The 27,813-nt window shown below is 46.5% G+C and overlaps 1 protein-coding gene across 1 annotated transcript in view; it reads left to right on the top strand.

Moving 5' to 3' along the window:
• The window catches only part of ACACA (acetyl-CoA carboxylase alpha), a 776,656-nt gene that overhangs the window by 431,920 nt on the left and 316,923 nt on the right, over window positions 1–27,813 (top strand). The window contains exon 44 of the mRNA XM_075335853.1: window positions 12,460–12,570. Coding sequence (XP_075191968.1) covers window positions 12,460–12,570 — 111 coding nt within the window. The remainder of the gene's footprint in view (window positions 1–12,459; window positions 12,571–27,813) is intronic.

The raw sequence follows: 27,813 nt of genomic DNA, 5'->3' as shown, positions 1-27,813 counted from the left end.
CTCGTCCATCCCAGCGAGTAAACGCGACAACCCATATGAGAGCTAAACTAAAGGTACGCACGCAGAGCCCCCTAACCCCTTCCCATCTAAACAAAAACCTTAATCTAATGGCAATGTCACCTGCCTCTCTGGCAGTCCTGACACTGAAAAAAAAAGGAAAAACAGAATGAACATCAGAACTGTAGCACAGTGACGTCTCCGATTTAAGTGTCTGTGTTGACTGCTGGCGAAGCTCCATTTTCCTGAAGAAGGTAATTTAAAGCCAACTTAGGATCTTCAAAAGTCCAATTCTTTCCCCCTGTAGTGAAGCGTAGAACAGCAGGATACAGTAGACTGAAGCGAATATTTTTTTCCGCCAATAGTTTGCATACTGGATTGAAGGCTTTGCGTCTTGTTGTCAAGGCTGCTGAGTAATCTTGGAACAAAAGCAGTTTAGAGTTATTGTAGGTAAGTGAGGGATTTTTTCTAAATGCTGTCAGCAATCTGATCTTGTCTTGGAAGTCCAGGACCTTAAAAATTACTTGTCTGGGTCTGACCTCTCCATCATTTCGAGGTGGGCCCACTCTGTGGGCCGTTTCAATAGCAATTGGCCCCGACTTTAGATCCAATTTCAAAGCTCCTGGTAGCCCTTCTGAAATGCGTTTCAGTAGATCAGCTTGCCGAACCGATTCAGGGATGCCCACCAACCTTAAATTATTGCGTCTGGACCTGTTCTCCAGATCATCTACCTTGTCCAGCAATACAGCAATGTCCTTATTCCTGCTCTCTAGCATCTCTGAAATTTCCTTTACAGAGTCCTCCATGTCAGGGACCCTCTGCTCCACATCTGTTAGCCTTGAACCCTGGGCATTAACTTGGGTGACTATAACGTCTAATGAAGACTGGAAGGCTGCCAGCCGCCCATCAATCACCGGCATCAAGAGATCTGTGATGGCCTTAGCAGTGGCCTGGGGTGGGTCTGTAGTTGCCTCAGGGGAAGCCCCTGGTGATGGGGGTGCATTTTGGTTTCGTCTTTGCGGTCTAATTATTTTACTTGGTTGTGTGGCATTGCTCTTACCCACAAATGTATCCATAGTAAGAACTATAAATATGGAGCTTCTTTAGAGACTGTGGTGACGTCACAATAATATAAGGTTAATTACATCTGTGTGGTAAACTTGGCTGTTTCACAATTATTTCCACGCTGTGTATGAGAGTGTATAGATGTTACTTGAAAAAGACCAGTCAGAAGGGCAGGAGGCAGCCCAGATGACTGATCCCACTTCTTTTTGTTTTTCACCCTCTACTATACTGTCATTGCTGGTGAAGTGGTGGAGTAGGGGTTAATCAAGTTGAGCTGTGATGCACTTCAGGCTTATCTGCCTCTGTTTACTGTTGCAGATTACAGGCCTTGTGCAGCAGCCATGTAAGATGAGACCTGCAGGGATGTATCTGCCCCCTCCTCAGCCCCCTGTTTATCTCCTGACCTGCTCTCACAGCCGAATGTCTCCAGGGGCTCTCAGCTCCCTCCTCACTCACAGTATCTCAGACGGTGGGCCTGTCCACGGAGCTCTGTGTGACAGGTAAACACAGCGTGCAGTCCTGTTTGCTGAGCTTGCTGCTGCTCGGTGTTTCACTATTTCTTCTGTGGCAGGGAGGGGAGTGTGTGAGAGTTCACTGAAAACTATGGCTGCCGCTGGAAGCACTTCAGTCCCCTTCCCTGTCTCCTTCTGGATGTTAGTGCCCGATATTTAACCCCTCTCTTACCAGATCCCGGGTGCTTTCCGTTTGCAGTGGCACAGCTGCAGGGGGAGCAGGGAGGATGGGCAGCGTTCCTCTGTGCAGCACAGCCCACAGCCTGCAGCCTGGTGCTTTGTGGCAGAGCACTCCTTTCTTTGTGGTGCAGCATACACCTTTCACCTCCGGAGTATCAGGAGAGCCGGGCCTGATGTGCGCCCCTTGTCCTGGCCTTATCCCTGCAGCCTTTAGATGTTAGGATGGGCCTGAATAACGTTTTTGGGCCTAGGCTGCTGCAGGAGCTCATGATAAAAGCAGCTACCTCGTAGCTCCGCCTCCCGGAAGTCCGTAATAAAGTTTTTATAATGAATGTTAAATAATTGATCTACTATCGCTTGTAAAGTTGACTGGTGGAGCGATATAAGCATTCCCCACTCTTTGTTGGGATATACCGCTGGCTGGTCCACTAGACTGTATACTATATTGTACTTTAGACCCTTAGGGTATTTCATGTATAACAACCCCCTTTTTTCACGTTTTTAATATATTGATATGTAATAAAAGTTAAACAAAATTTTAGGAGTATTTTTCTCTGATATATGTTTTCCGATTACTCCCTTTTGATCGTTTTTTTCTGTGAAGTTAGTGGGCATGACCGGCTTGGTTAGTGAGCTTGGCGATGTTTTCTCCATTCCACTATATCATGCTTCATCTCCCTGCCCACCATGCGATATGGGTATGTTGAAATGATGTCATACCTGGAGGGAGCCTATATACTCTAGCATCTACCGAGCAGCTACAGCGATGCCGGAGACTGCTAAGTATAGCGTGTTTGCTTTACTTGTTTTTTTTCGTTGTACTTTTTTTTTTTACTTCCCGAGTGACGGATCAGGTCAATATCGGCCCGGCCCAGCACTCGGGTACTTTTAAACCTCTGCTTGTCTTCACATCACAGAAAAAAAAACGCTGTAAAAATGGCACAAAAAAACGCTATATAACCCCGCACCAAAACCACAGATAACCCCCAGGAGATATATCCTGCCACAAGATCAGGCTTTGGTCAGGAAAAAATGCTGCAAAAACGTCCTGTGTTAACATAGACTAAGGGGCACTTTGCACACTACGACATCGCAAGCTGATGCTGCGATGACGTGCGCGATAGTCCCTGCCCCCGTCGCAGCTGCGATATCATGGTGATAGCTGCCGTAGCGAACATTATCGCTACGGCAGCTTCACATGCACTCACCTGCCCTGCGATGTCGCTCTGGCCGGCGAACCGCCTCCTTATTAAGGGTGCAGGTCATGCGGCGTCATAGCATCACGGCAGGCGGCCAATAGAAGCGGAGGGGCGGAGATGAGCGGGATGTAAACATCCCGCCCACCTCCTTCCTGCCGCATAGCCGGCGTGAGCCGCAGGACGCAGGTAGGAGATGTTCCTCGCTCCTGCGGCTTCACACACAGCGATGTGTGCTGCTGCAGGAACGAGGAACAACATCATAACATCGGTATTTCCCAATTCATGGAAATGCCGGACCCTACACCGATGATACGATAACGACGCTTTTGCGCTCGTTAAACGTATCAAAAAGGATTTACACACTACGATGTACGTAGTACGATGTAGTGTCAATTTCGATTTGACCCCACCGACATCGCAGCTGCGATGTCGTAGTGTGCAAAGTGCCCCTAAGTCTCACTGTTAAAACAAAACAAAATTAAACAAAATTTTAGGAGTATTTTTCTGTGATTTATCATGCCCACTAACCCAGCTGGTCACGTCCACTAACCTGGAAGCAGCATATACATTCTAGACTCAACCGTACTTGCTCCCACGCGCCCTTCTACTTCTAGAGCTGCTCATTAGTCTCATGCATATTCACTGTTTTCCCAGTGCATTGGCGTCTGGGATTGGTTGCAGTCAGACACGCCCCAAGTCTGTGTGACAGCATCTGACTGCAACCTATCGTAAGTTAAAAAATAAATAAAAATTACGTAGGGTCCACCCATGTTATGATACCCAGCACAGATAAAGTCCACGGGTACAGGCTGCAGCACCCAGCTGTGTGCTTATCTTGGCTGTGTATCAAAATAAAAGGGACTCCATGCTGTTTTTTAAAATATTTAAATAAATAATTGAAAAAACAAACAGCATGCGGTCCCCCCAATTTTGATACCCAGCCAAGATAAAGCCCACAACTAGAGGCTGGCATTCTCAAGCTGGAGAGACCCAGCCTAAAAATATCAGCCTGCAGCCACCCAGGATTGTCGCATCCATTAGATGCGACAATCCCAGCACTTTACCCAGCTCTTCCCAAATTGCCCTGGTGCGGTAACAATCGGAGTAGTATCAGGGTTTAATCGCAGCCCACAGCTGCGAATAATCCCTAGATTTGTAATGGCAGGTGTCTATGAGACACTCACCATCACCAATCTGCAATAAGTGACAAGAATTAAACACAAACACCAAACAATCCTTTATTTGAAATAAAATACAAAAAATACACTCTTACACCACTTTATTAACCCCAAAATCACCCCTGCAGGTCCGACATAATCCACACGAGGTCCCATGATGATTCAGCTCTGCTACATCTGAAGATCACAGCGAGCGCCATAGAACAGGACTGCCCGTTGTGAGCTCCAGAGAATGAATGAGCCAGGTGATCACTGGTTACAGCTGTGACCGTAAATAGCCTGAGTGAGGTCACCATTGAATGCGCAGCTCATTCATTCTCTCTACACTAGACCCGCAGACTAGGTCTGTGTTTGGTTGCAGTCAGATGCTGTCATTCAGGCTGGGGGTGCATCTGACTGCAACCAATCACAGTTGAAAGCAGTGAATATGTCATGAATGTAATGAGCGGCCTGGAAAGTGAAGGAGTGGCCGCGGGAGCATATAGCTGCGTCAGTGATTCGGTAAATATACCGCGCCTGCTCCAATCCCCCTATCCCCACCACCATTTTTAAGTGTCGGCCAGATACCCAGGATCAATTCCGGGCCGGAACCAAGTTGTTTATTAACCTAGTTAGACCTGCCGATCCAGGGCATCTACAAGTCCACCCGTCACTAGGGTGAAACCGTGTCAAAAGCACTGAAAAGAATTGACATGTTTATGCTTTTCATAACGTAGCAAAACCGGAAGTGGAGGTGATTTGTGTGTGTGAACACAAGATTTCAAAAATCTCATACAGTTTGCTGGGACTGTAAAATGCAGCTACAAATAACTACAAAACCACTGCAAAAATGCCCAGTGTGAACATAGCCTTAGTCCCTAGCCATTTGTTGCTTTAATCATGAATAACATGAATCAGCAATATAGCGATTTGCCAGGTATTCTTTTATCTGGGTCTTATTATAGAGGGTCTCCCTATAATCTGAATTCTAAGAGGTGATGTGCCACTCTGGTTCAGTCTGGGTCAGAAATTTCGTTCCAAGCATACGTTTTTATGCATCTTGTAAAAATCTAATGTTTTACTGCAAAATAGCGTGTTAATGATCAGAAGTGTGGACATTTTCACAGTGTACAAAGAAGTCTACATTCATAATAAGTAGGTAATGTGTTTATTGAACTGTGACTTATGTATTCAATAACTTTTTAAGATTAAAGTCTATAGTAAATTTAGCACAATTTCTGTCATTTTTGCTTTTTTTTAGAAGATCAGATATCCTATAGCACTATTACTGAATCTCCCAAGCTTGTGTTTTATGAAAGTAAATACCGGTAGTTTGTTGGAAAAAAACTAATGATACAGTGACACCTAATGGTCAAAAGTAAAATTGTGTTCGATATTTTGCGCAACCTCAGGATGGCTAATAGTGACAATTCTACAGTATTTTGACCTGACATTCTAAAATCAGAGGGTATGGAATCTCCTTCTATAAACCAAAAGCCAATATTCCAATCTAAAAAATAAACTTTAATAAAGCATCTAAAAATTACAATTCAGTGATATAAAAGTATTTAAATGTAGAACGTGCAATCATGGCTCAGAGGATTATACATATGCAGTATATGTATATATCAAGATGTATGGTGATTAATACACATAAACTTACCTCTCCCTAGAAAATTCCTAAGCCAGAATACCTTCGTGTCAGCGGAGGTGACCCTAGGGTTCCCTCCCCCCCCCCACTTGAACAGCGGCTGACCCTAATATCACTTTATGGAGGCTTGTATACTACCTAACTCAGGTGAAAGGTTTAAAGAGATTTAGTTGTCGACTAGTCAGTTTCCCCAAGTCAAGACAGAAGTAGTCTAAAAAATCTCAAGCTATCAGTCAGGCTCAAATTGTCATATAAAGTCTGTAGTCTAGAAATTATAAAGATAGGTTGCCAGACTCCTATGAACATTCAATAACCGGTTCACTGCTCCCCATTCAGGGCAACAGAGGAACCATGTCCCTCAAGTAGTTTTGTTAAACAGCTGAGGTTAGAAAAATACAGAGTGAGAGGATATATATATATATATATATATATATATATATATATATATATATATATATATACATACAGTTAGGTCCAGAAATATTTGGACAGTGACACAATTTTCACGAGTTGGGCTCTGCATGCCACCACATTGGATTTGAAATGAAACCTCTACAACAGAATTCAAGTGCAGATTGTAACGTTTAATTTGAAGGTTTGAACAAAAATATCTGATAGAAATTGTAGGAATTGTACACATTTCTTTACAAACACTCCACATTTTAGGAGGTCAAAAGTAATTGGACAAATAAACCAAACCCAAAAAAAATATTTTTATTTTCAATATTTTGTTGTGAATCCTGTGGAGGCAATCACTGCCTTAAGTCTGGAACCCATGGACATCACCAAACGCTGGGTTTCCTCCTTCTTAATGCTTTGCCAGGCCTTTACAGCCGCAGCCTTCAGGTCTTGCTTGTTTGTGGGTCTTTCCGTCTTAAGTCTGGATTTGAGCAAGTGAAATGCATGCTCAATTGGGTTAAGATCTGGTGATTGACTTGGCCATTGCAGAATGTTCCACTTTTTTGCACTCATGAACTCCTGGGTAGCTTTGGCTGTATGCTTGGGGTCATTGTCCATCTGTACTATGAAGCGCCGTCCGATCAACTTTGCGGCATTTGGCTGAATCTGGGCTGAAAGTATATTCCTGTACACTTCAGAATTCATCCGGCTACTCTTGTCTGCTGTTATGTCATCAATAAACACAAGGGACCCAGTGCCATTGAAAGCCATGCATGCCCATGCCATCACGTTGCCTCCACCATGTTTTACAGAGGATGTGGTGTGCCTTGGATCATGTGCCATTCCCTTTCTTCTCCAAACTTTTTTCTTCCCATCATTCTGGTACAGGTTGATCTTGGTCTCATCTGTCCATAGAATACTTTTCCAGAACTGAGCTTGCTTCATGAGGTGTTTTTCAGCAAATTTAACTCTGGCCTGTCTATTTTTGGAATTGATGAATGGTTTGCATCCAGATGTGAACCCTTTGTATTTACTTTCATGGAGTCTTCTCTTTACTGTTGACTTAGAGACAGATACACCTACTTCACTGAGAGTGTTCTGGACTTCAGTTGATGTTGTGAACGGGTTCTTCTTCACCAAAGAAAGTATGCGGCGATCATCCACCACTGTTGTCATCCGTGGACGCCCAGGCCTTTTTGAGTTCCCAAGCTCACCAGTCAAATTCCTTTTTTCTCAGAATGTACCCGACTGTTGATTTTGCTACTCCAAGCATGTCTGCTGTCTCTCTGATGGTTTTTTTCTTTTTTTTTCAGCCTCAGGATGTTCTGCTTCACCTCAATTGAGAGTTCCTTGGACCGCATGTTGTCTGGTCACAGCAACAGCTTCCAAATGGAAAACCACACACCTGTAATTAACCCCAGACCTTTTAACTACTTCATTGATTACAGGTTAACGAGGGAGACGCCTTCATAGTTAATTGCAGCCCTTAGAGTCCCTTGTCCAATTACTTTTGGTCCCTTGAAAAAGAGGAGGCTATGCATTACAGAGCTATGATTCCTAAACCCCTTCTCCGATTTGGATGTGAAAACTCTCATATTGCAGCTGGGAGTGTGCACTTTCAGCCCATATTATATATATAATTGTATTTCTGAACATGTTTTTGTAAACAGCTAAAATAACAAAACTTGTGTCACTGTCCAAATATTTCTGGACCTAACTGTATATATATATATATATATATATATATATATATATATATATATATATATATATATAAATAAATAAATAAATAGTCACAGATAATATATGGCCCCATTCAAAGTTCCTTCATGTACATGGAGCCACGTTTGGGTCAGAAAAGAAAATCCGCTACACATGTCCAGAGATGTTATCCTAACAAACTGGGATATCTAGGAGGCAACAGGGGGTATCATTCTATCAATTAAGCTGCATTTTCTATATCCACAGAATTCTTGATATTTCTTGTCGTGGTTTCTAGCCTCCCATCATCGTCCTATCCCCGAAAGGAAAATGCCTCGCCTCTACGCGTTTTCCCCCTGAAGTTTATGGGGTTCCTCAGGAGGCTTCCAGTCTCAAGTGAAGTTCAAAATTTTAACTTTCATCAGTGGATAAGTAAAATCCCTTCATAAAGGTTCCAGAGTCTCCCATAAGTCCTCCAATATGATGCACCCTTATACCAAGGCTTGTATTGCAAGGCTACAGACATTATATGACAATTTGACCTTGACTGATAGCTTGAGATTTTTTAGACTACTCCTGTCTTGACTTGGGGAAACCAACTAGTCGACAACTAAATCTCTTTAAAGGAGTTGTCCGACATAAACTCCAAAAAATGTTTTAAGCTAATCTGTGCTGTATTGTCATATAAAACATTCCTACATTTTATTTTTTTTTTGTTTTCTAACTTTTGTTTTTCTTGAATTTTCCCTTTATTCTCTGCAGCCACTTTATTTACCTGCAGGTCAACCAAACTTGACTGTTTTGTTTCCTTGGTTGCCAAACTTTGCAGTCAGAGCTGGCACCGCCCGGCCTCACTGTCCAGCCCTGCCCTCTGCCCACCCTTTGCACACCCATTGGCTGTCAGTAGTCTGCTCAGCACAGACAGCTATGAGAGCACAATATGGGCACATATAATGTAGTAATGTGCCCATCCTTGTGCTCATTGTATAGTAATGCCCCAAACCTGTAATGTGCCCCATCCTTGTGCCCATCCTATAATATTATGCCCATCCTGCTCATCTTATACTAATTACCTCTTTCCTGGTCCTCTTCCATCATGTAGAATTGCCCCCTAGTGTGCCATACTTCACACACGCAAAGAAAACAAACACAAATCCATCTCACCAGTCCTGGTTCCCTCTGTGCCTTGCTTCTGGACAGCACTTTATATCAGAGGACAGATTTCCCGGAGCTGCGGAGGGACGAGCTCTGTATGCAGCTTCTCCAGTGATCCGCTGCTGGCCTCTGATTGGCCGGCAGCTGATCATTGCAGTAGCTGAATACAGAGCTCCCATCTTAGCAGCGCCGGGAAGCAGTCCTCTCATATAAAGCGTTGACTGTACGGCCCCTTGCACAGGCCGCGGTCAGCAAGGGGCCCACTACCTGCGTGATTTAAGAAGGATCAGGGGCCGCAGATGATAGCGCTTTATATCAGAGGACAGATTCCCCGGTGCTGCTCAGATGGGAGCTCTGTATACATCTACTGCAATGATCAGCTGCTACCTCTGATTGTCCGGTGGCTGATCATTGCAGTTGCTGTATACAGAGCTCCCATCTGAGCAGCGTCGGGGAATCTGTCCTCTGTTATAAAGCGCTGACTGCGCGGACCACACCACAGGCAGCGGTCAGCAAGGAGACCATTGCCTGCGTGCTGCAAGAAGCATCGGGGGCGGCAGCTGACGGCGCTTTACAGAGGACAGAGGCCCGGGTGCTGTGCAGATGGGAGCTCTCTCTGCAGCTTCTTCAGTGATCAGCTGCTGCCTCTGATTGGCTGGCGGTTGATCATTGCAGTAGCTGTATACAGAGCTCCCATCTGCACAGAGCCGAGGGATTTGTCATCTGTTATAAAGCGCTGTCAGCGGCCCCCAGCACAGGCAGCAATCAGCAAGGGGGCCACTGCCTGCATGCAGCAAGAAGGATCAGGGGCCGCATGCAGCTTACCGGCAGCGTCTTAGACCACTGCACTACGGAATGTGTGGGAGGGTGCGGGGGAAGGTGTTAGGGACTCCACGCACGGTACCTGCCCAGCAGGGTGGCAACATGAAGTTTCTGTGAAGCCCGTCAACAATGTCCTGCCCCTGTAGACATGATGTCACAGGAAGCAGTAAAATCATGGCAGGAGTGGTCACGTAACCGCTCTGAGGCGGGGAAAGGGGCTGACAGTAACTGCCTACCTGCCCTGCTATCTACTTATCTGCCCTAATGTAGCCCAATAGTGAAATGACAAGAAAAAGGCAAAATAAGCCGGATAACCCCTTTTAAGCCTTTCAACTGAGTTAGGTATACAGGGCTCAATAGGGTGAGATTAGGGTCAGCCGCCGTTCGAGCGGGGGGAGCAAAAAGAACCCTAGGGTCACCTCCGCTGACACGAAGGTAACCTGACTTAGGAATTTTTTAGGGAGAGGTAAGCTTATGTGTATTAATCACCATACATCTTGATATATACAAATATGTGTATAATCCTCTGCGCCATGATTGCACATTCTACATTTAAATACTTATATCACTGAATTGTAATTTTTATTTGCTTTATTAAAGGTTATTTTTTAGATTGGAGTATTGGCTTTTGGTTTATAGATTTTGGTGACTCCAAGGATGGGTATCATATAGGTAGAGATATGGAAACTCCTTTTAAGACTCTAAACATATGCATGATGGCTGTGCCTGGCAGATGTGGTGCTCCTGGGTCATTCGCCCTGTGGGTGCCATGATGAGTGACCGTATTCACTATGCAGTGCTGCACTCACAATCACGTACTGACCCACTGAAAGAGTTTACCGTGACATGGCAGGGGTTTGTACACTAATCAAAATATTAACGAACCGCTTGATTTTTGCAGTTTAATAAGCAGCAGTAGATCAATGTACAGGGTGGGCTAGAAGTATGGATACATCCTGATAAAATGGAAGTGGTTGCTGATATCACCTTACTGGTTGGGGCAAATTAGTACATGGGAGGGGCAAAACATTTGAGGCCAGGTGACGCCCATGGCGGCCATGTGCAAAGCTGCCATTTTTAATTCAACTTTAATTTTTTCAATGGGAAGGGGGTCATGTGACACATCAAAAATAGAATTGCACAAGAAAAACAATGGTGTGCTTATTTTTAACGTAGCTATATTCATTATCGAGGTAGTGACACGTTTGTGACATGGAACAACGACAGTAACCCACTAAAGGATGTGCTCAAAGTGCTGTCCATTGTGTTGAGTTGTCAACGCGATTCTCTTCTCCCACTCTTGACACACCGAGTGCAATACCGCAGAAAAACTGCTACCACAGGCCTCTTGTATCCATTGTTTCAGGTGCCCCAAATCCTGGATCTGCGGTATTATTCTTTATGGAGCACTATTGGAATTGCATTGTATTATATGGAAGACTGTGGTGTGCGTTATTTTATGTGAATGACTATGGGGCTTGTATTAAACTATATGGAGGACTATGGGGTGCATTACAAAATATGGAGCACAATGGGGTGCATTACATTACATGGAGAACTATGGGGTGTGCATGATATTATATGGAGGACTATGGGGAGCGCATTGTAATATATAAATGGCTATAAGGGGGCCCACATTATAGTATTTGAAAGGCTATGTGGACGCCATTAACTATTTGGAGGGCTATAAGAAAGCATTTATTATTTATGTAGGGCTATTGAGAGTCGTTATACTGTATGCAAGTCATTATACAGTGTGAATGTTTCTGTGAAGTTCACCATACTATGCGAAGGCCATTATACTGTTTGAAGGGCTAGTGGGGGCAATTATACAGTGTAAAGAGGTGTGGGAGCAATAAAACTGCATAGATGGCTCTGTGAGGGTCACAGTTGGGGATCATACTGTGTTGGGGGTCACCAGGGGTAGTTGAGGGGAGGGACATACTAGGATCATCATACTGTGTATAGAGAGTATCATGGAGAAATTCACTGTGGGGGTATCATACAGTGTTTTAGTGGGGCACTTTTGTCGGCACCATACTTTGAGTGCTATGAATGAGGAATCTAGGGGCTTCAGTAGGAAGAAAGTTAAAACTTCTGCTATGGGGCCCCATAATTGCTTTGTACTCCCCTGATCCCATTAGTGGTTTCCGCATTTATTATGTATTCATGGCATATTGTACAGATTATGCAGTAAATAGACATGAAGGGAATACCGCTTTAAAAATAGGTCCACAGAAGTCGATAACATTCACAGCCTTACCGCACCCCGCAACAGTGACCGCTACAGTAGGTCCATTGCAGACAGCCACAGCTGACCACTTATCTCCTATGTTGTCCTGTTCTCTTCTAACTGGCAATTAGTGTCAGCCGCCAGGATAGAGTAATGCGTTCTGAGACAGTGGGATGGTACCAACAATACAGACATGACAGATAAAACTGTGAGGTAAATAATGCACTTCTATTTTATGAGCCTATGATTACTTCCTACCTTCACTCATCTAAAACCTCACAAAAAAACAGTGATGAGAAATCCAGAGATGTTTCAGCTTGGACATAGGTTTATTTTCTGTATCATCTTTTTATGAAGATATTCATTTTTTTTTCCGATCATTTTCCAGGTGACATGCAGAGCAATTGGCATTGGAGCATATTTGGTGAGATTGGGTCAAAGAACCATTCAGGTTGAAAACTCACACATTATTTTGACTGGCGCTGGAGCATTAAACAAAGTAAGCAATATAGTCCCTATAATAATAATAATTGTTTTTTCTAATTGACAATTAATATAGCTTTGCTGCTTTAGCCTAGATTTTGTCAAAGCCTTGCTTATTTAATTTCTGTATCCATTTATTAAAATTTAATCCGAGTTGCATAAGTTTTTACATGCGGCCGGTCCGTTTTTTAATTTTGTTTAAATGCGGATTGCACATTTTCTGTTAGTACAATAAACCTCATTTCAATCCAGAAATATTACTCAGTCCATCAGTTATTAGATATATGAAACTGAAATAGCTGTTGCAAAAACCCAAATTGTTATAAAGAAAAAAGGTTAACATTAATAGGGGTGCCCAAACTTTTTCATATGACTGTACATATAAATAAGATCTCCTCTGAGACGTCTTTTCTAAGCTAAACAAATGTAACTTTTCCAACCTCTCATCATATGGGAGGCCTTCCATTCCTTGTAGTAGGGTAGTTACCCGCCTTTGAACTGACTCAAACTTCTGAATGTCCTTTATAAAATGTGGAGCCCAAACCTTACAAGTGATTTAGAGGGGTAACAATACGTCGGAATCACAGGATCTAATCTTTCTTTTTATACACCCTAAAATCTTGTTTGCTTTAGCAGCTGCTGCCTGACATTGAGTGTTGTTGCTCATCTTATTTGTAATGAGAATACCCAAGTCCTTCTCCTGTTCTGTAGTCCCGAGCTTACTTCCATTTTAATGTATATGCAGCTATAGGATTACTCCGCCCTAGGTGCATTACTTTATGAAGATGGAATCTGTGCATTAGTTGCCAACTACAAAACTTGTGCAGGCAATCTGCCTATATATGCACCGCTTTTACCATATTAAAGCCAAGTTTCCCTCCATGTCTCTTTGCTTTACTGGATTTGTATATAATCAATATGTACAAATATTATTCATATAATCAAGCAAACAACATTTTTGTTGAATGGCTCCATATTTTTAGCACTGTTTGGTCTACAGTGATCAAACAAATCAAGGAATGGGTATCCTTGGTGAATGTCGGTGAACATTCTCCTGACATTTCATTTCACTGTATAAAAAGTAAAATCTTAATTGACTTGTCTTCCACTTTTAGGCCTTGTGCGCACTGGGAAATGGAATTTTCTTGAGAAAATTCCGCATGCTCTCAGAGATTACCGCACCCGCGGTAAAAAACCGCGGGGAAACCGCACCCGAAAACCGCAATTCTGAGATAGTAGATGGACAGAAGAATAGATAGAGGGATAGATAGACAGACAGACAGAGGGATAGATAGAAAGAGGACAGATCGCTGCATTTCCCACGGTCGGCAGTGAGTTCACATTACCGGCCGTGGGAAATGACCGGTAATTACCTCTGCTGTCTGCTGCATTCATTCAGCGCTGTGTCTGTGACAGTCGCGGCTGGATGAAAGCAGCGCAGGACCTGTGGATTACGCCGGAGCAGTGGATTACGCCGGAGCTTTGGTGCGGGAGGGGTTAATAAAATGGTGAACCAGGCTTGTTTGTTTTATTTAAAATAAAGGATTTTTCGGTGTCAGTGTTTTTTTCACTTTACTTACGGGTTGATCATGTCAGCTGTCACATAGACGCTGCCATGATCAAGCCTGGAGTTAATGGCGGTGGTCCCCCACCACCAATAACCCCTTATATTACCTTGCTGCCACTGCTACACGGTGGCAAGAAGAGCCGAGGACACGCCGGTACTGCCGCATAATGCATGCGACAGTGCCGGGGCAGCTGTGGCTGATATTCTCGGCTGCGGGAGGGGGAGTGAGGCGGGGGACATTAACCCTGCCCCTCTCCCTCCCCAGCCTGAGAATACCGGGCCGCCGCTGTGTGCTTACCTCGGCTGGAAGGTAAATATGCAGCGGAGCCCACGTTCTTTGTTTTCTATATTTCCGTTTTCTTTCTATGTGTGTTCTATGTGTCTGTGTCTATGTGTTCTATGTCTGTGTGTGTCTGTGTCTGTGATGTGTGTGTGTTTACTCTCTGCACGGCTTCCTCTTCCTGTAATGACATCACTTCCCTGCAAACCGCAGACAGGCGATGTACATTACCGGAGGTAAACCGCGAAATACCGCAGGGAATAACGCAGGAAAACGCAGTGAACCGCACAGAATTTGCTGCCTGCATTATTCCCTGCGGGATTTCATGATTAACATTGGAGTCAATGGAGTGAAATCCCGCAGCGATGTGCAGAAAAGAAGTGACATGAACTTGTTTTTGCTGCGGGAATCCCGCAGCAAAACATGCAGCTGTCAAATTCCGCCCAGTGCGCACAGGATTTTTTTTCTCCATAGGATTTGCTGGTGATTCACTGCAGAGATGTTATGAACATTTTCTGCAGCGAAACATGCAGCAAATCCGCGGAAAATCCGCGGCAAAATCCGGTAAGTGCGCACATAGCCTAAGTCTATTAACTCGTTTTCACAAGTGTGCTGTTTCTGCATGTTACCTCTGGGGGATCTGGGATTGGGAGGTCTCAATGCTTAAATGATCACAGGTCCTTTGTGAAGTCTACAGAGTTTTGGAGTAGATTTATTTTCATTTGATGCTCAAGGGGATAAGAACATTTTTTCTTTCTGGCTTTGATTACTCTTCGTATTAATCTCAGCTGCATCATCATATCATCACTCTCTTCTGCTATATTTACTCACTCCTGGCTTCACTCTGTCAGTGATACATCTACTATGCTGACCGTTTTGAAAGAGCCTGTCTCTGGAGAAGCTGAGGTGTTCCTTTCAGTTGCAACTGTGAGGTTTCCTGCTGAAGAAACTCAGGAGTGCTATTTATTGCGTCTTTCCCCACTCGTTTGTCTTACCTTTCTCGTATTGGTTTAATAGTGTCTTGCTGGCATACACACTAGTCAGAGTCAGTTCAGGGCCAGCAAGGGCCTAGGCACGTGACAGCACACGGGCGAAGGACCCATCTAGGGACATTTGGGAGTGCAGGGATCAAACTCAGGTGAGTGCTAGAAGGTGATCCTGCTTCCCTCTCCCTGTCACCAGGGCCTTTCTTTACATCTTCCATAGTTTTCCCTTTGTGTTGCGCTGCACATGCGGCGTGACATTCGTATAGTAGGTACAAATGTAAACCTGTTAAGGAAATTGTAAGAAATTTTTCAACTTGATTCAACAGTCAATTATGCAGTAGATAAAATTGATTTTATCTTTTTGTCTCCATAAGCCTTCATTGGTCTTTTAAAAAATGTTGATGTGGGAATCCATTGTAAGATAAAATTTTTATATGTGATATCCATTATCACTGTGTATGATCAGTAGACCTAACTACTATGCAGCCCTGAAAATGGGTGTTAGGAACAGATGGTAAATATGTGGAGAGTCTCTATAGGGTCATATAGTATCTTTGTGTTGTCTCACGGTGATTATATTTGGTATAACTACTTTACATATGTGTTTCAATATAATGTAAGATTCGAAGGCCAGCTTTTGCTTCCAAGTGTTGATATATAATTACTTTACTACTAGGGTCCTGTGATGTTCAGTGCAAAAAATGTGCTCCTTTCCATAGGAAAACTTTTATAGTGACTTCAAAAGCGTTAGCCTCATTACCATGCATGGACAGCGCACCAACACATGTGAATATATGTTTTTTTCACATGTCCGGGTTTTTTTATGGACCAATGATCCGCAAAAAAGAAAAAAAGGAGTCTTTTCTGAGTTTGGGTTGTTCTCCCACGTGGGTTTGGACAGCACAGGCATAGTCATCCATGTTGCATCAATCTAGTGTATATTTCAAACATGAATTTGTGGAAAGTCTTCTGTGCTTCTCAAGAAAATGCAAATAATCCTAAAGGGGAATGATCATTAATGTGGATATTATATTGTGAGAATATGATCTATTTATTAGCAACGTGGAAAAATCAAAACATAAATTATAAAATCTAACAAACTAGAACTTATCCATGGAACTGAAAGAAATGCATTTAATCACAGAAACTATATGACCGGCACTTTAAACAAAAGCAATCCTCCATCTGCTACGCCAGTCACAATGCAGTCGGCCCTGCTCCGCCAGCCACAACGCAGTCGGCCCTGCTACGCCAGCCACAACGCAGTCGGCCCTGGTACGCCAGCCACAATGCAGTCGGCCCTGCTACGCCAGCCACAACACAGTCTGCCCTACTACGCCAGCCACAATGCAGTCGGCCCTGGTACGCCAGCCACAATGCAGTCGGCCCTGGTACGCCAGCCACAATGCAGTCGGCCCTGCTACGCCAGCCACAACGCAGTAGGTTCGGCTACGCCAGTCACAACGCAGTAGGCCCGGCTATGCCAGTCACAATGCAGTCGGCCCTGCCACGCCAGCTACAACGCAGTCGGCCACAGCGCAGTCGGCCTGGCTACACCAGTCACAACGCAGTCGGCTCTGCTACGCCAGCCACAACGCAGTCGGCCCTGCTGCGCCGGTCACAACGCAGTCGGCCTGCCTACGCCGGTCACAACGCAGTCGGCCCGCCTACGCCGGTCACAACGCAGTCGGCCGGCCTACGCTGGTCACAACGCAATCGGCCCGCCTACGTCGGTCACAACGCAGTCGGCCCAGCTACGCCGGTCACAACGCAGTAGGTCCGCCTACACCAGTCACAATGCAGTCGGCCCGCCTACGCCGGTTACAAGGCAGTAGGCCCTCCTACGCCGGTCACAACGCAGTCGGCCTGCCTACGCCGGTCACAACGCAGTCGGCCCGCCTACGCCGGTCACAACGCAGTCGGCCCGCCTACGCCGGTCACAACGCAGTCGGCCCACCTACGCCGGTCACAACGCAGTCGGCCCGCCTACGCCGGTCACAACGCAGTCGGCCCGCCTACGCCGGTCACAACGCAGTCGGCCCGCCTACGCCGGTCACAACGCAGTCGGCCCGCCTACGCCGGTCACAACGCAGTCGGCCCGCCTACGCCGGTCACAACGCAGTCGGCCCGCCTACGCCGGTCACAACGCAATCGGTCCGCCTACGCCGGTCACAACGCAGTCGGCCCAGCTACACCAGTCACAACGCAGTAGGTCCGCCTACGCCAGTCACAATGCAGTCGGCCCGCCAACGCCGGTTACAAGGCAGTAGGCCCGCCTACGCCGGTCACAACGCAGTCGGCCTAGCTACGCCAGTCACAACGCAGTCTGCCAGCCTACACCGGTCACAACGCAGTCGGCCTAGCTACGCCGGTCACAACGCAGTCGGCGCGCCTACGCCGGTCACAACGCAGTTGGCGCGCCTACGCCGGTCACAACGCAGTCGGCCCGCCTACGCCGGTCACAACGCAGTCGGCCCGCCTACGCCGGTCACAACGCAGTCGGCCCGCCTACGCCGATCACAACGCAGTCGGCCCGCCTACGCCGGTCACAACGCAGTCGGCCCGCCTACGCCGGTCACAACGCAGTCGGCCCGCCTACGCCGGTCACAACGCAGTCGGCCCGCCTACGCCGGTCACAACGCAGTCGGCCCGCCTACGCCGGTCACAACGCAGTCGGCCCGCCTACGCCGGTCACAACGCAGTCGGCCCGCCTACGCCGGTCACAACGCAGTCGGCCCGCCTACGCCGGTCACAACGCAGTCGGCCCGGCTACGCCGGTCACAACGCAGTAGGCCCTGCTGCGCCGGTCACAGCACCAAGGCACAGCACACACTCTGGTCACCTTGGATTGAAGAACACCTTTTTTGCTGTTGAGTGGATTCACTCTCGTATCAGCGCTGTAGGTGGGGATGTACTGAGTGAAGTATTGAACTTCTCAGCTTCTTTATGGCTCATCAGACTGCATGCACAGCAGAACTTGCTGCTTGGTCCTTACCCCTGAAACTGATGATGTCTTTTTTCTGGGGTGGGGCTGTAGCTGGAGAAAGCCAGAGACCCATGTGAATAGTTGACATGATATACTGTTATCACTGTCAGATCGCAACAGGAGAGCTCAGGTCCTCTGATGGCACTCCAGAAAAGGAAGAGACCCTTACACAAATGCAAATGCATTACAAGGTTGAAGAGGGTGATATAGGGGGAATAATAGAGAGTAGTCTGAAAGTGGACAACCCATTTAATCATTCAGCTATAGACAATTCTTCAAAACAGAAAAAAGCAGTGGCACTTACCGAATTCATTTATCTTCTTTTATTCAAAACGCCATCTTAAAGACAACGGTCACTGTCTCAGCATTCTAGCTACCTCTCTAACTGCATGACTTTGAGATGACTTTGGGACTAAAAGAATATACATAACTTGGTTTATGACAATTTTTTTTTTTTCTTTTAAGAAATCTGAAAACACTTTTTTCAACGTTTTAAATGGTGATTTTAAAAAATCTAAGCCAATACCTAGTTGTGAGGCAAATCCCGGGATATGAAGATGAATTATGACTCCAGTCATAATCCCTCATCACTCCCTGGCAGTGCCCCCTCCCTTCTTGTTCTCAGTGTTCCACTTACACCTCCATGGCCATGTCCTGTGATATGGAAATGAGGTGATGTGGGAACAAAGGACACAGGATGACTCCCTGCCGTCACCCTGTAACAAGAGTTGTATCTCATTAGCAAGGCTATGGAACTAGCTAGACAGAACGACTCCAGTAAAAAATGGTTCATATCTCGCAAGCCATATTTCCGATAAATATGGCAACCATAAAAATGGTGTCTCCGCATGCGGACGATGCCGGCACACCCTTTTTATGGGAGCAGGACATTGGGAAATGCCCCAGGCGTGATATCAGCCAATGGGGAACTGGCAGACAGGTCATGAGTCCCCTCGTTCTGTAGCTAAATTCATAACTGTCACAATGAGAGCATTTGCGTCCGCCTACGACGCTCCCAGGCAAAGTTATGGCCCATATTCCATGTTGTGGATTGTCCATAACTCAAGCCAGGGGTGGAGCAGTGCTCCCTCTGAGGTCACTAAGGTAGGAGGGGACCTGGATCTGCCCAGGTTGATAACCCTACTTCGGCCATTTTCCAGGGTTCTTTTCGCTGGGGGCACGTGTAGGAAACATCTGTGGGAAGGATCCTAGAAACCTGGGTACAGCGCCCCCCTGTGGCCAGACGCAACAAGGTAACTGCTGGAACTGTGTATGCCTGTTTGTAACCCATGCTTTGATTGTAACTGTACTCTGACATATGTATATTCTGTAGATTCCCTATTGTATATATTGTAGTTTCTAGTGTGCTTTAGGCTGATTAAATTATATAATTAATCTTGGGCTGTTCTGTTATCTCGATCTTGAATCCCACGTCTGTGTGTTCGGCTAATAGTTACCGTAAATCGGTTGGTGGCAGCGAATTGTGCCAAGGATTATTGTGGGGAGGCCAGTGAGATTCGGGGAGATTTTATATATTCCGCCCGCGGAGGTCGGGGGAATATATACCTTACTCTCACCGGGGACCCTTCAATAATCGGCATAAGTAGTATAGCGGCCTCCTTGCTTATTGTCGGGCAATTCCATAATTGGCCTGACTATAAGAGGGGCGCTAGAGAGCGCGTCACGTGCTCTGTCTGTCGGTCGGGAGGTATAAAGGAGGGGTGACCCCACTTGTTACCCCCCGATTGTGACGTACTGGTAGCCAGCGCGGGGGATTTCTGAGTGGCCCCCCCGGTGGTTTGTGACATATTGGTGGCAGCGGTGGGATGGCCCATACCTCGTGTACCAGCAGCTCAACCCTGTAACGTACCTGGTCACCCTGGACCCTGCCCGTGGAAGGCGGAAGCCCTTCCATGTGAACATGATGAAGGCACATCATGAGCGGGAGGCATGTGCGCTCCCCGTGTGCAACCTGCCCGAGGAGGGAGAAGCGGAAACCCTCTTGGATATGCTAGCCCAGGTTAGGGCAGGCGGATCCATTGAGGATGTGGAGGTTGGCCACCAGCTCTTGGAGGACCAACGGTCCCAGCTGTGGGCCACCCTACACCCCTTCCGGGGGTTGTTTACCAACCAGCCCGGAAGGACTGACTTGGCTGTCCATCACGTGGACACTGGGGATCATCCCCCGATCCGGCGTTCAGCATATCGGGTCTCCCTGGAGGTGCAGCAACACATGCGCCAGGAGATTGACGAGATGCTGAAGCTGGGGGTGATCCAGGCATCCAACAGCGCTTGGGCCTCGCCTGTAGTCCTCGTCCCTAAGAAGGACCGAACCACTCGGTTCTGCGTGGACTACAGGGGGCTCAATGCTGTCACGGTCGCCGATGCGTACCCAATGCCACGCATCGATGACCTGCTCGATCAGTTGGCCGGGGCTCAGTACCTGACCATCATGGATCTGAGCCGGGGATATTGGCAGATCCCCCTGACTCGCAAGGCCAGGGAACGCTCTGCCTTTATTACCCCATTTGGACTGTACGAGTCCACGGTGATGCCGTTCGGGATGAGGAATGCCCCTGCCACTTTCCAGCGGATGGTCAACACCCTGCTCAAGGGACTTGAAGGGTACGCGGCCGCGTACCTGGATGACATTGCCGTCTTCAGTCCCACCTGGGAGGACCACCTAGAGCATCTAGCACAGGTGCTCAGGCGGATCCACCGGGCAGGTTTGACCATCAAGCCGGGAAAGTGTCAGCTGGCCATGAGCGAGGTCCAGTACCTCGGTCACCGGGTAGGTGGGAGAACACTGAAGCCCGAGCCTGAGAAAGTGGAAGCCATCGCATCCTGGCCCACCCCCAGGACCAAGAAGCAGGTGATGTCCTTCTTGGGGACCGCTGGGTACTATAGGAGGTTTGTTCCATGCTATAGTAGCCTGGCAAAGCCCTTGACGGACCTCACCAAGAAGAAGCTGCCCTCTGCAGTCGATTGGACAATGGACTGCGAGACAGCCTTCCGGGCCCTAAAGGACGCCCTGTCCAGCCCGCCCGTGCTACAGGCAGCCGACTTAACGCGGCCGTTTGTAGTACAGACCGACGCCAGTGACTTCGGCCTCGGTGCGGTGCTCAGCCAGGTGGACTCTGCGAGCCAAGAGCACCCAGTCTTGTACCTGAGCAGGAAGCTGTTACCAAGGGAAGTTGCCTATTCCACGATGGAGAAGGAGTGCCTGGCCATAGTGTGGGCCCTGCAGCGTCTGCAACCCTATCTATACGGGCGCCACTTCATCGTGGAGACGGACCACAATCCCCTCAGCTGGTTGCACACCGTCTCTGGGACGAATGGGCGATTGTTGCGATGGAGCCTTGCGCTCCAGCAATACAACTTCACCATTCGCCACAAAAGGGGCCGTGACCACGGTAACGCAGACGGGCTGTCCCGACAAGGAGAGGTCGCGGACGGGCGCACGGGGGAACACCGGAGTGTGCTGCCCCCTAGCGCCCTCAAAAGGGGGGAGGTGTGAGGCAAATCCCGGGATATGAAGATGAATTATGACTCCAGTCATAATCCCTCATCACTCCCTGGCAGTGCCCCCTCCCTTCTTGTTCTCAGTGTTCCACTTACACCTCCATGGCCATGTCCTGTGATATGGAAATGAGGTGATGTGGGAACAAAGGACACAGGATGACTCCCTGCCGTCACCCTGTAACAAGAGTTGTATCTCATTAGCAAGGCTATGGAACTAGCTAGACAGAACGACTCCAGTAAAAAATGGTTCATATCTCGCAAGCCATATTTCCGATAAATATGGCAACCATAAAAATGGTGTCTCCGCATGCGGACGATGCCGGCACACCCTTTTTATGGGAGCAGGACATTGGGAAATGCCCCAGGCGTGATATCAGCCAATGGGGAACTGGCAGACAGGTCATGAGTCCCCTCGTTCTGTAGCTAAATTCATAACTGTCACAATGAGAGCATTGGCGTCCGCCTACGACGCTCCCAGGCAAAGTTATGGCCCATATTCCATGTTGTGGATTGTCCATAACTCAAGCCAGGGGTGGAGCAGTGCTCCCTCTGAGGTCACTAAGGTAGGAGGGGACCTGGATCTGCCCAGGTTGATAACCCTACTTCGGCCATTTTCCAGGGTTCTTTTCGCTGGGGGCACGTGTAGGAAACATCTGTGGGAAGGATCCTAGAAACCTGGGTACAGCGCCCCCCTGTGGCCAGACGCAACAAGGTAACTGCTGGAACTGTGTATGCCTGTTTGTAACCCATGCTTTGATTGTAACTGTACTCTGACATATGTATATTCTGTAGATTCCCTATTGTATATATTGTAGTTTCTAGTGTGCTTTAGGCTGATTAAATTATATAATTAATCTTGGGCTGTTCTGTTATCTCGATCTTGAATCCCACGTCTGTGTGTTCGGCTAATAGTTACCGTAAATCGGTTGGTGGCAGCGAATTGTGCCAAGGATTATTGTGGGGAGGCCAGTGAGATTCGGGGAGATTTTATATATTCCGCCCGCGGAGGTCGGGGGAATATATACCTTACTCTCACCGGGGACCCTTCAATAATCGGCATAAGTAGTATAGCGGCCTCCTTGCTTATTGTCGGGCAATTCCATAATTGGCCTGACTATAAGAGGGGCGCTAGAGAGCGCGTCACGTGCTCTGTCTGTCGGTCGGGAGGTATAAAGGAGGGGTGACCCCACTTGTTACCCCCCGATTGTGACGTACTGGTAGCCAGCGCGGGGGATTTCTGAGTGGCCCCCCCGGTGGTTTGTGACACTAGTGTTTTTTCATGGCAATTATTATGGGCGGCTACTTGGATGACGCTGGGGATGACAATGCCATCACCAGCATCATCCAAGTACCCGCCTATAATCTCGCGCCTCCGCCAAAAGATCACCGGCGCTTGAGATTTGAACAGTGCTCAGTCCCGCGATAGTGCCACTGGGCATGCGCGAGACTTCAGGAGCACTGTGGAAGATGTGGGCGGCAGCCTCATCTATGTCAATTAACACTGAGGGACGGCTAACAGCGGCAGGAGAGGGAATAACGGATGCAATACAGCCCGCCCCAGTGGCCAGCAAAGCTCATTACCATAGCAAAAGGTAAGATTTTATAAAGTGTTTATTTAGGTCTGAAAGGGGGGCCAGTAGGAAGATGAATCTTTCTAGAATGCAGCCCAGGAGCTGCAGAAGGGGATTCTTTTAGTTTCATAGTGAAAATTCTAGTGACAGGTTCCCTTTAATAACAAAAAGGAGACCGTTGCACACTGCAGTCCTAAGATATGTGGAACAATGAATATGGTAGTATAGACATGCATTGCTGCTATGAAAAAAATGTAAGCAGCAGGACAATGAGCCATGCCACACAGCTAGGTAAATCAATCTGTGGATGAAGGACCACCACATCAAAACCCTGTCATGGCCAGCCCAATCTCCAGACCTGAACCCCATTGAAAACCTCTGGAATGTAATCAAGAGGAAGATGGATAGTCACAAGCCATTAAACAAAGAAGAACTGCTTAAATTTTTGCACCATGAGTGGCATAAGGTCACCCAAAAGCAGTGTGAAAGACTGGTGGAAAGCATGCCAAGCCACATGAAAGCTGTGATTAAAAATCATGGTTATTCCACAAAATATTGATTTCTGAACTCTTCCTGAGGTAAAACATTAGTATTGTTGTTTCTAAACGATTATGGACTTGTTTTCTTTGCATTATTTGAGATCTGAAATTAATGCATTATGTTATTTTGACCATTTTTCATTTTCAGAAAATAAATACAAAATTAATTGTTTGGAAATTCAGAGACATGTTGTCAGTAGTTTATAGAAGAAAAGAACAATTAACATTTTACTCAAAAATATACATATAAAGAGGAAAAACTGAAAATGTTGCAGTTTTCTCTTAATTTTTACCAGAGCTGTATACTGTATATTTGTGTTTCCGTATCTACAATATGACAACACTCAGTTTATAGTTCTGAAATCTTTACTAAATATTAAAAGTATAATGAAAACAAACTTTATAATTGGAGATAATCACTTTTGTCAATTCAACTGCAAAAGAACATGGTTAATAGTAAAATAGCATATTGGAGTGTAGGTATAGTGATGCTTATAATAATTTCAAGACATCCATGATGGTCTGGATATCGATAGCCAGACTAAATACATCAATAATAAAAATGCAAAATGACCTCTCAACAAACTTTAAACTTCTCTTTAAATGCACTAGAATACTTTTTTTTTTCTAGTAGTCTGGAGTGAGTGAGTGAGAGAGAGAGAAAACAGTCTTTTTGCACTTTTATTATTGGTATATTTTGCCTGGATACATCTATACAGAATCCATCATGGATGTATATGATGAACTAGTCTAATATTTATTTATGATCATATCTTGCACTTATTAAATTAATATAAGTTATTTCTGACCTAAATAAGGAATGTTTTGGTTATTTCATCATGAAGTTTGATTTAATTTGAGATTCTCTGATCTGATCATAAATATAAAAACACTAATATGTTGTTACTATAGCCCATGGTTTTTTGCATATGCATTGACAATATGATGACTATCTCCATTTGTAAAGTTTGATTGTGCTTGTTTAATATTTAATACAGATGTTATTTTGATAAATTGACTGTAGTATTGAGGCTTTTTTTTTTTACAACAACTTGTAGGGTTACCGTATTTTTCGGACCATAAGACGCACCCTGGTTTTAGAGCAGGAAAATAGGAAAATAAAATTTTAAGCAAAAAATGGGAGTCAGGACACACTGTTATGGGGCGAGGATCTGCTGCAGACACTGTTATGGGGGTAATGTCCCCAAATTCTCTACTAAGGTACCCCATCCTGGTAATGATCCTCATGCCTTGTATATATAGTATATACCCCCATCCTGCTATATACCCCATCCTGGCATATGGCCCCATCCTGCTATATACGGTAACCCATCCTGGCATATAGCCCCATCCTGCTATATACGGTAACCCATCCTGGTATATGGCCCCATCCTGCTATATACCCCCATCATGCTATATACCCCCAACCTGCTACATTCCCTACCCCCATCCTGCTCATATACCCCCATCCTGCTCATATACCCCCACCCTGCTCATATACCCACATTCTGCTCATATACCCCCATCTTGCTCATATACCCCCATCCTGCTCATAATATACCCCCATCCTGGTCATAATATACCCCCATCCTGCTCATAATATACTTCCATCCTGCTCATATTATACCCCCATCCTGCTCATATTATACCCCCATCCTGGTATTCGGCCTGCATCCTGTGGCACATAAAAAAAATAAACGTTCATACTCACCTTACCTCACTCCCTGCAGCATTGCTCCTCCCCCTGTCTGTGTCAGCGGCAGCGCCGCTGAGTGGAGCCGTACCCGTTCTCCTGCAGCATTGCGATGTCCTCCTGTGCCAGCGGCGGCTGCGTGTGGACACGTGCGCACAGCGATGGCGTCATCGCTGTGTGCACCGCTAGTCTCAGCGGCCGCCGCTGGCACAGGAGGACATCGCAATGCTGCAGGAGAACGGGGACGGCTCCACTCAGCGGCGCTGCCGCTGACACAGATGGGAGGACAACGCAATGCTGCAGGAGAACGGGGACGGGTCCACTCAGCGGCCGCCGGCAGGCAGGAGGAGATCGCGGTGCTGCATGGGAACGGTGACAGGTGAATATACTGATTCACTGCACCCCGCGCTGATGATGATGTGCGGGGGGGGGGGGGGCAGTGAATACAGCCGCACATGATCACTCCAGGCTGTAGTTGCCAGAGGTGATCATGCGGGCAGGCTGTTTATCCCTCGCCCATCCTCCCGCCCACCTGTCTACTCCTGCTTCAGCTCTGAGAGATGGGTGGGAGGATGGGCGTGCATATTAAATGAGTGGGTCCACGGCAGGCGCTGCTACAGCCTGCTCGTGCCCCCGATGACCCGCGCCACCACAGCACGCTCATTCCCGGCCCTATATTCAGACCATAAGACGCACCCCCCACTTTCCCCCAACATTTGGGGGGGAAAAAGTGCGTCTTATGGTCCGAAAAATACGGTATGTGTATTTGAAGTTACATTAATTCCAGTAATATTGCCTTGTAGATCACAACCCAAAAATGGTAGCTGTCTGCAAATGTAGATTCTGGTTTGGCTTTTATCCTAAGTTATATAGCAATGCTCATTAAAGGGTCGATATTAACTTTTAGGATTCCCACTTCAAATAGGTGGTACTAGAGTTCAAGTCCTTTTCCGCTCTGAAGATGCAATTTGTATATTTATTTTCCTATCATTGTAAGGCATACAAGTATCCTTATACTGGCATGCCAGACCAGACATGTCCCTCTCTATAAGGAGAAACCTTACCCCTTAGATTCAAGTTCCCTTTAAAAAACACTACCACTTTAAAAAGTCTAGCAATTGTATCTGTGTACCTAGCCTACAGTATATCTCAGGAGTTTCTCCGGACTAACATTACAACATTGACGTAGGTGACCATTTGGCATACAAAGGCCAAAAGAATGTTCTTTCTGTATCGTCCCTGATGTAACATTCCAACCACAGTGGAGTGACGGCGTTCAAACTGTGGGGTGCAGTATCTTGTAACTACACTAGGTGGTGCTGGAGATACTAGAGTGAGGGAAGTCAGACAGGCCAAGGTCAGAGCCGAGAGGACGTGACGATACACAGGGAGCAGACGGAAGCAAACTCGGAGTTCAGGTAACCAGGAGAGACAGTACAAACACAGGGGGGCAGACAAAAGAGTAGTCAGGAGGGAACGCCAAAGTCGGGAGCCAGACTGGAATGGAAAGTCAGAGGGATCAGGCAGATTCAAGTCAGGGGTCAGTCCGGGGTCGAGACCCAAGATCAATAGCAAAAACCAGAAGCAGGGAGCTTACCACAACGTAGCCAGAGAATACGACTTGCGCCACCTCCGAGCACGGACGCTCCAAGATAAAGCAGAGCCAATGCCCGGAAGCTGCGCATGAATGCAAGCCCCTCCCACAGCCGGTAACTGACCAAATGCAGAGAACAGCCCGACACAGGATAAAGAATAACAAGATGACCGCATGCAGGAGGACACAACAGAAGTCTCCAGTGCAAGGGCCGTGACACTTTTAGTCCCCGTTTGGCTGGTATGCGCCTATATATTATTTAACTGTATAGGAAAGTGCAGCAGAATGTGCAGCAGAATGTGTTTTCCTATACACAGGGCCACTGCAAAGAAACCTAGAGCATGTGGTACACATTTCTTTACAGATGGGCCTTATGGTGAACGGATGCCTTGGCACTCCTCCTAACTTGGTTTATGCGCCAAACAGCCTAAGTTACGGCTTTTATTCCACTGCAGGGGTTCATTAAAAAATCACAGGCTTCATAACAGAAATCTTTTTTTCTATTTTATACTGTTATGGAG

The sequence above is a fragment of the Anomaloglossus baeobatrachus genome, chromosome 2, assembly GCF_048569485.1.
Source record: "Anomaloglossus baeobatrachus isolate aAnoBae1 chromosome 2, aAnoBae1.hap1, whole genome shotgun sequence".
In the NCBI taxonomy this organism is placed as follows: domain Eukaryota; kingdom Metazoa; phylum Chordata; class Amphibia; order Anura; family Aromobatidae; genus Anomaloglossus; species Anomaloglossus baeobatrachus.
This window is presented reverse-complemented; position numbering and strand designations above follow the sequence as displayed.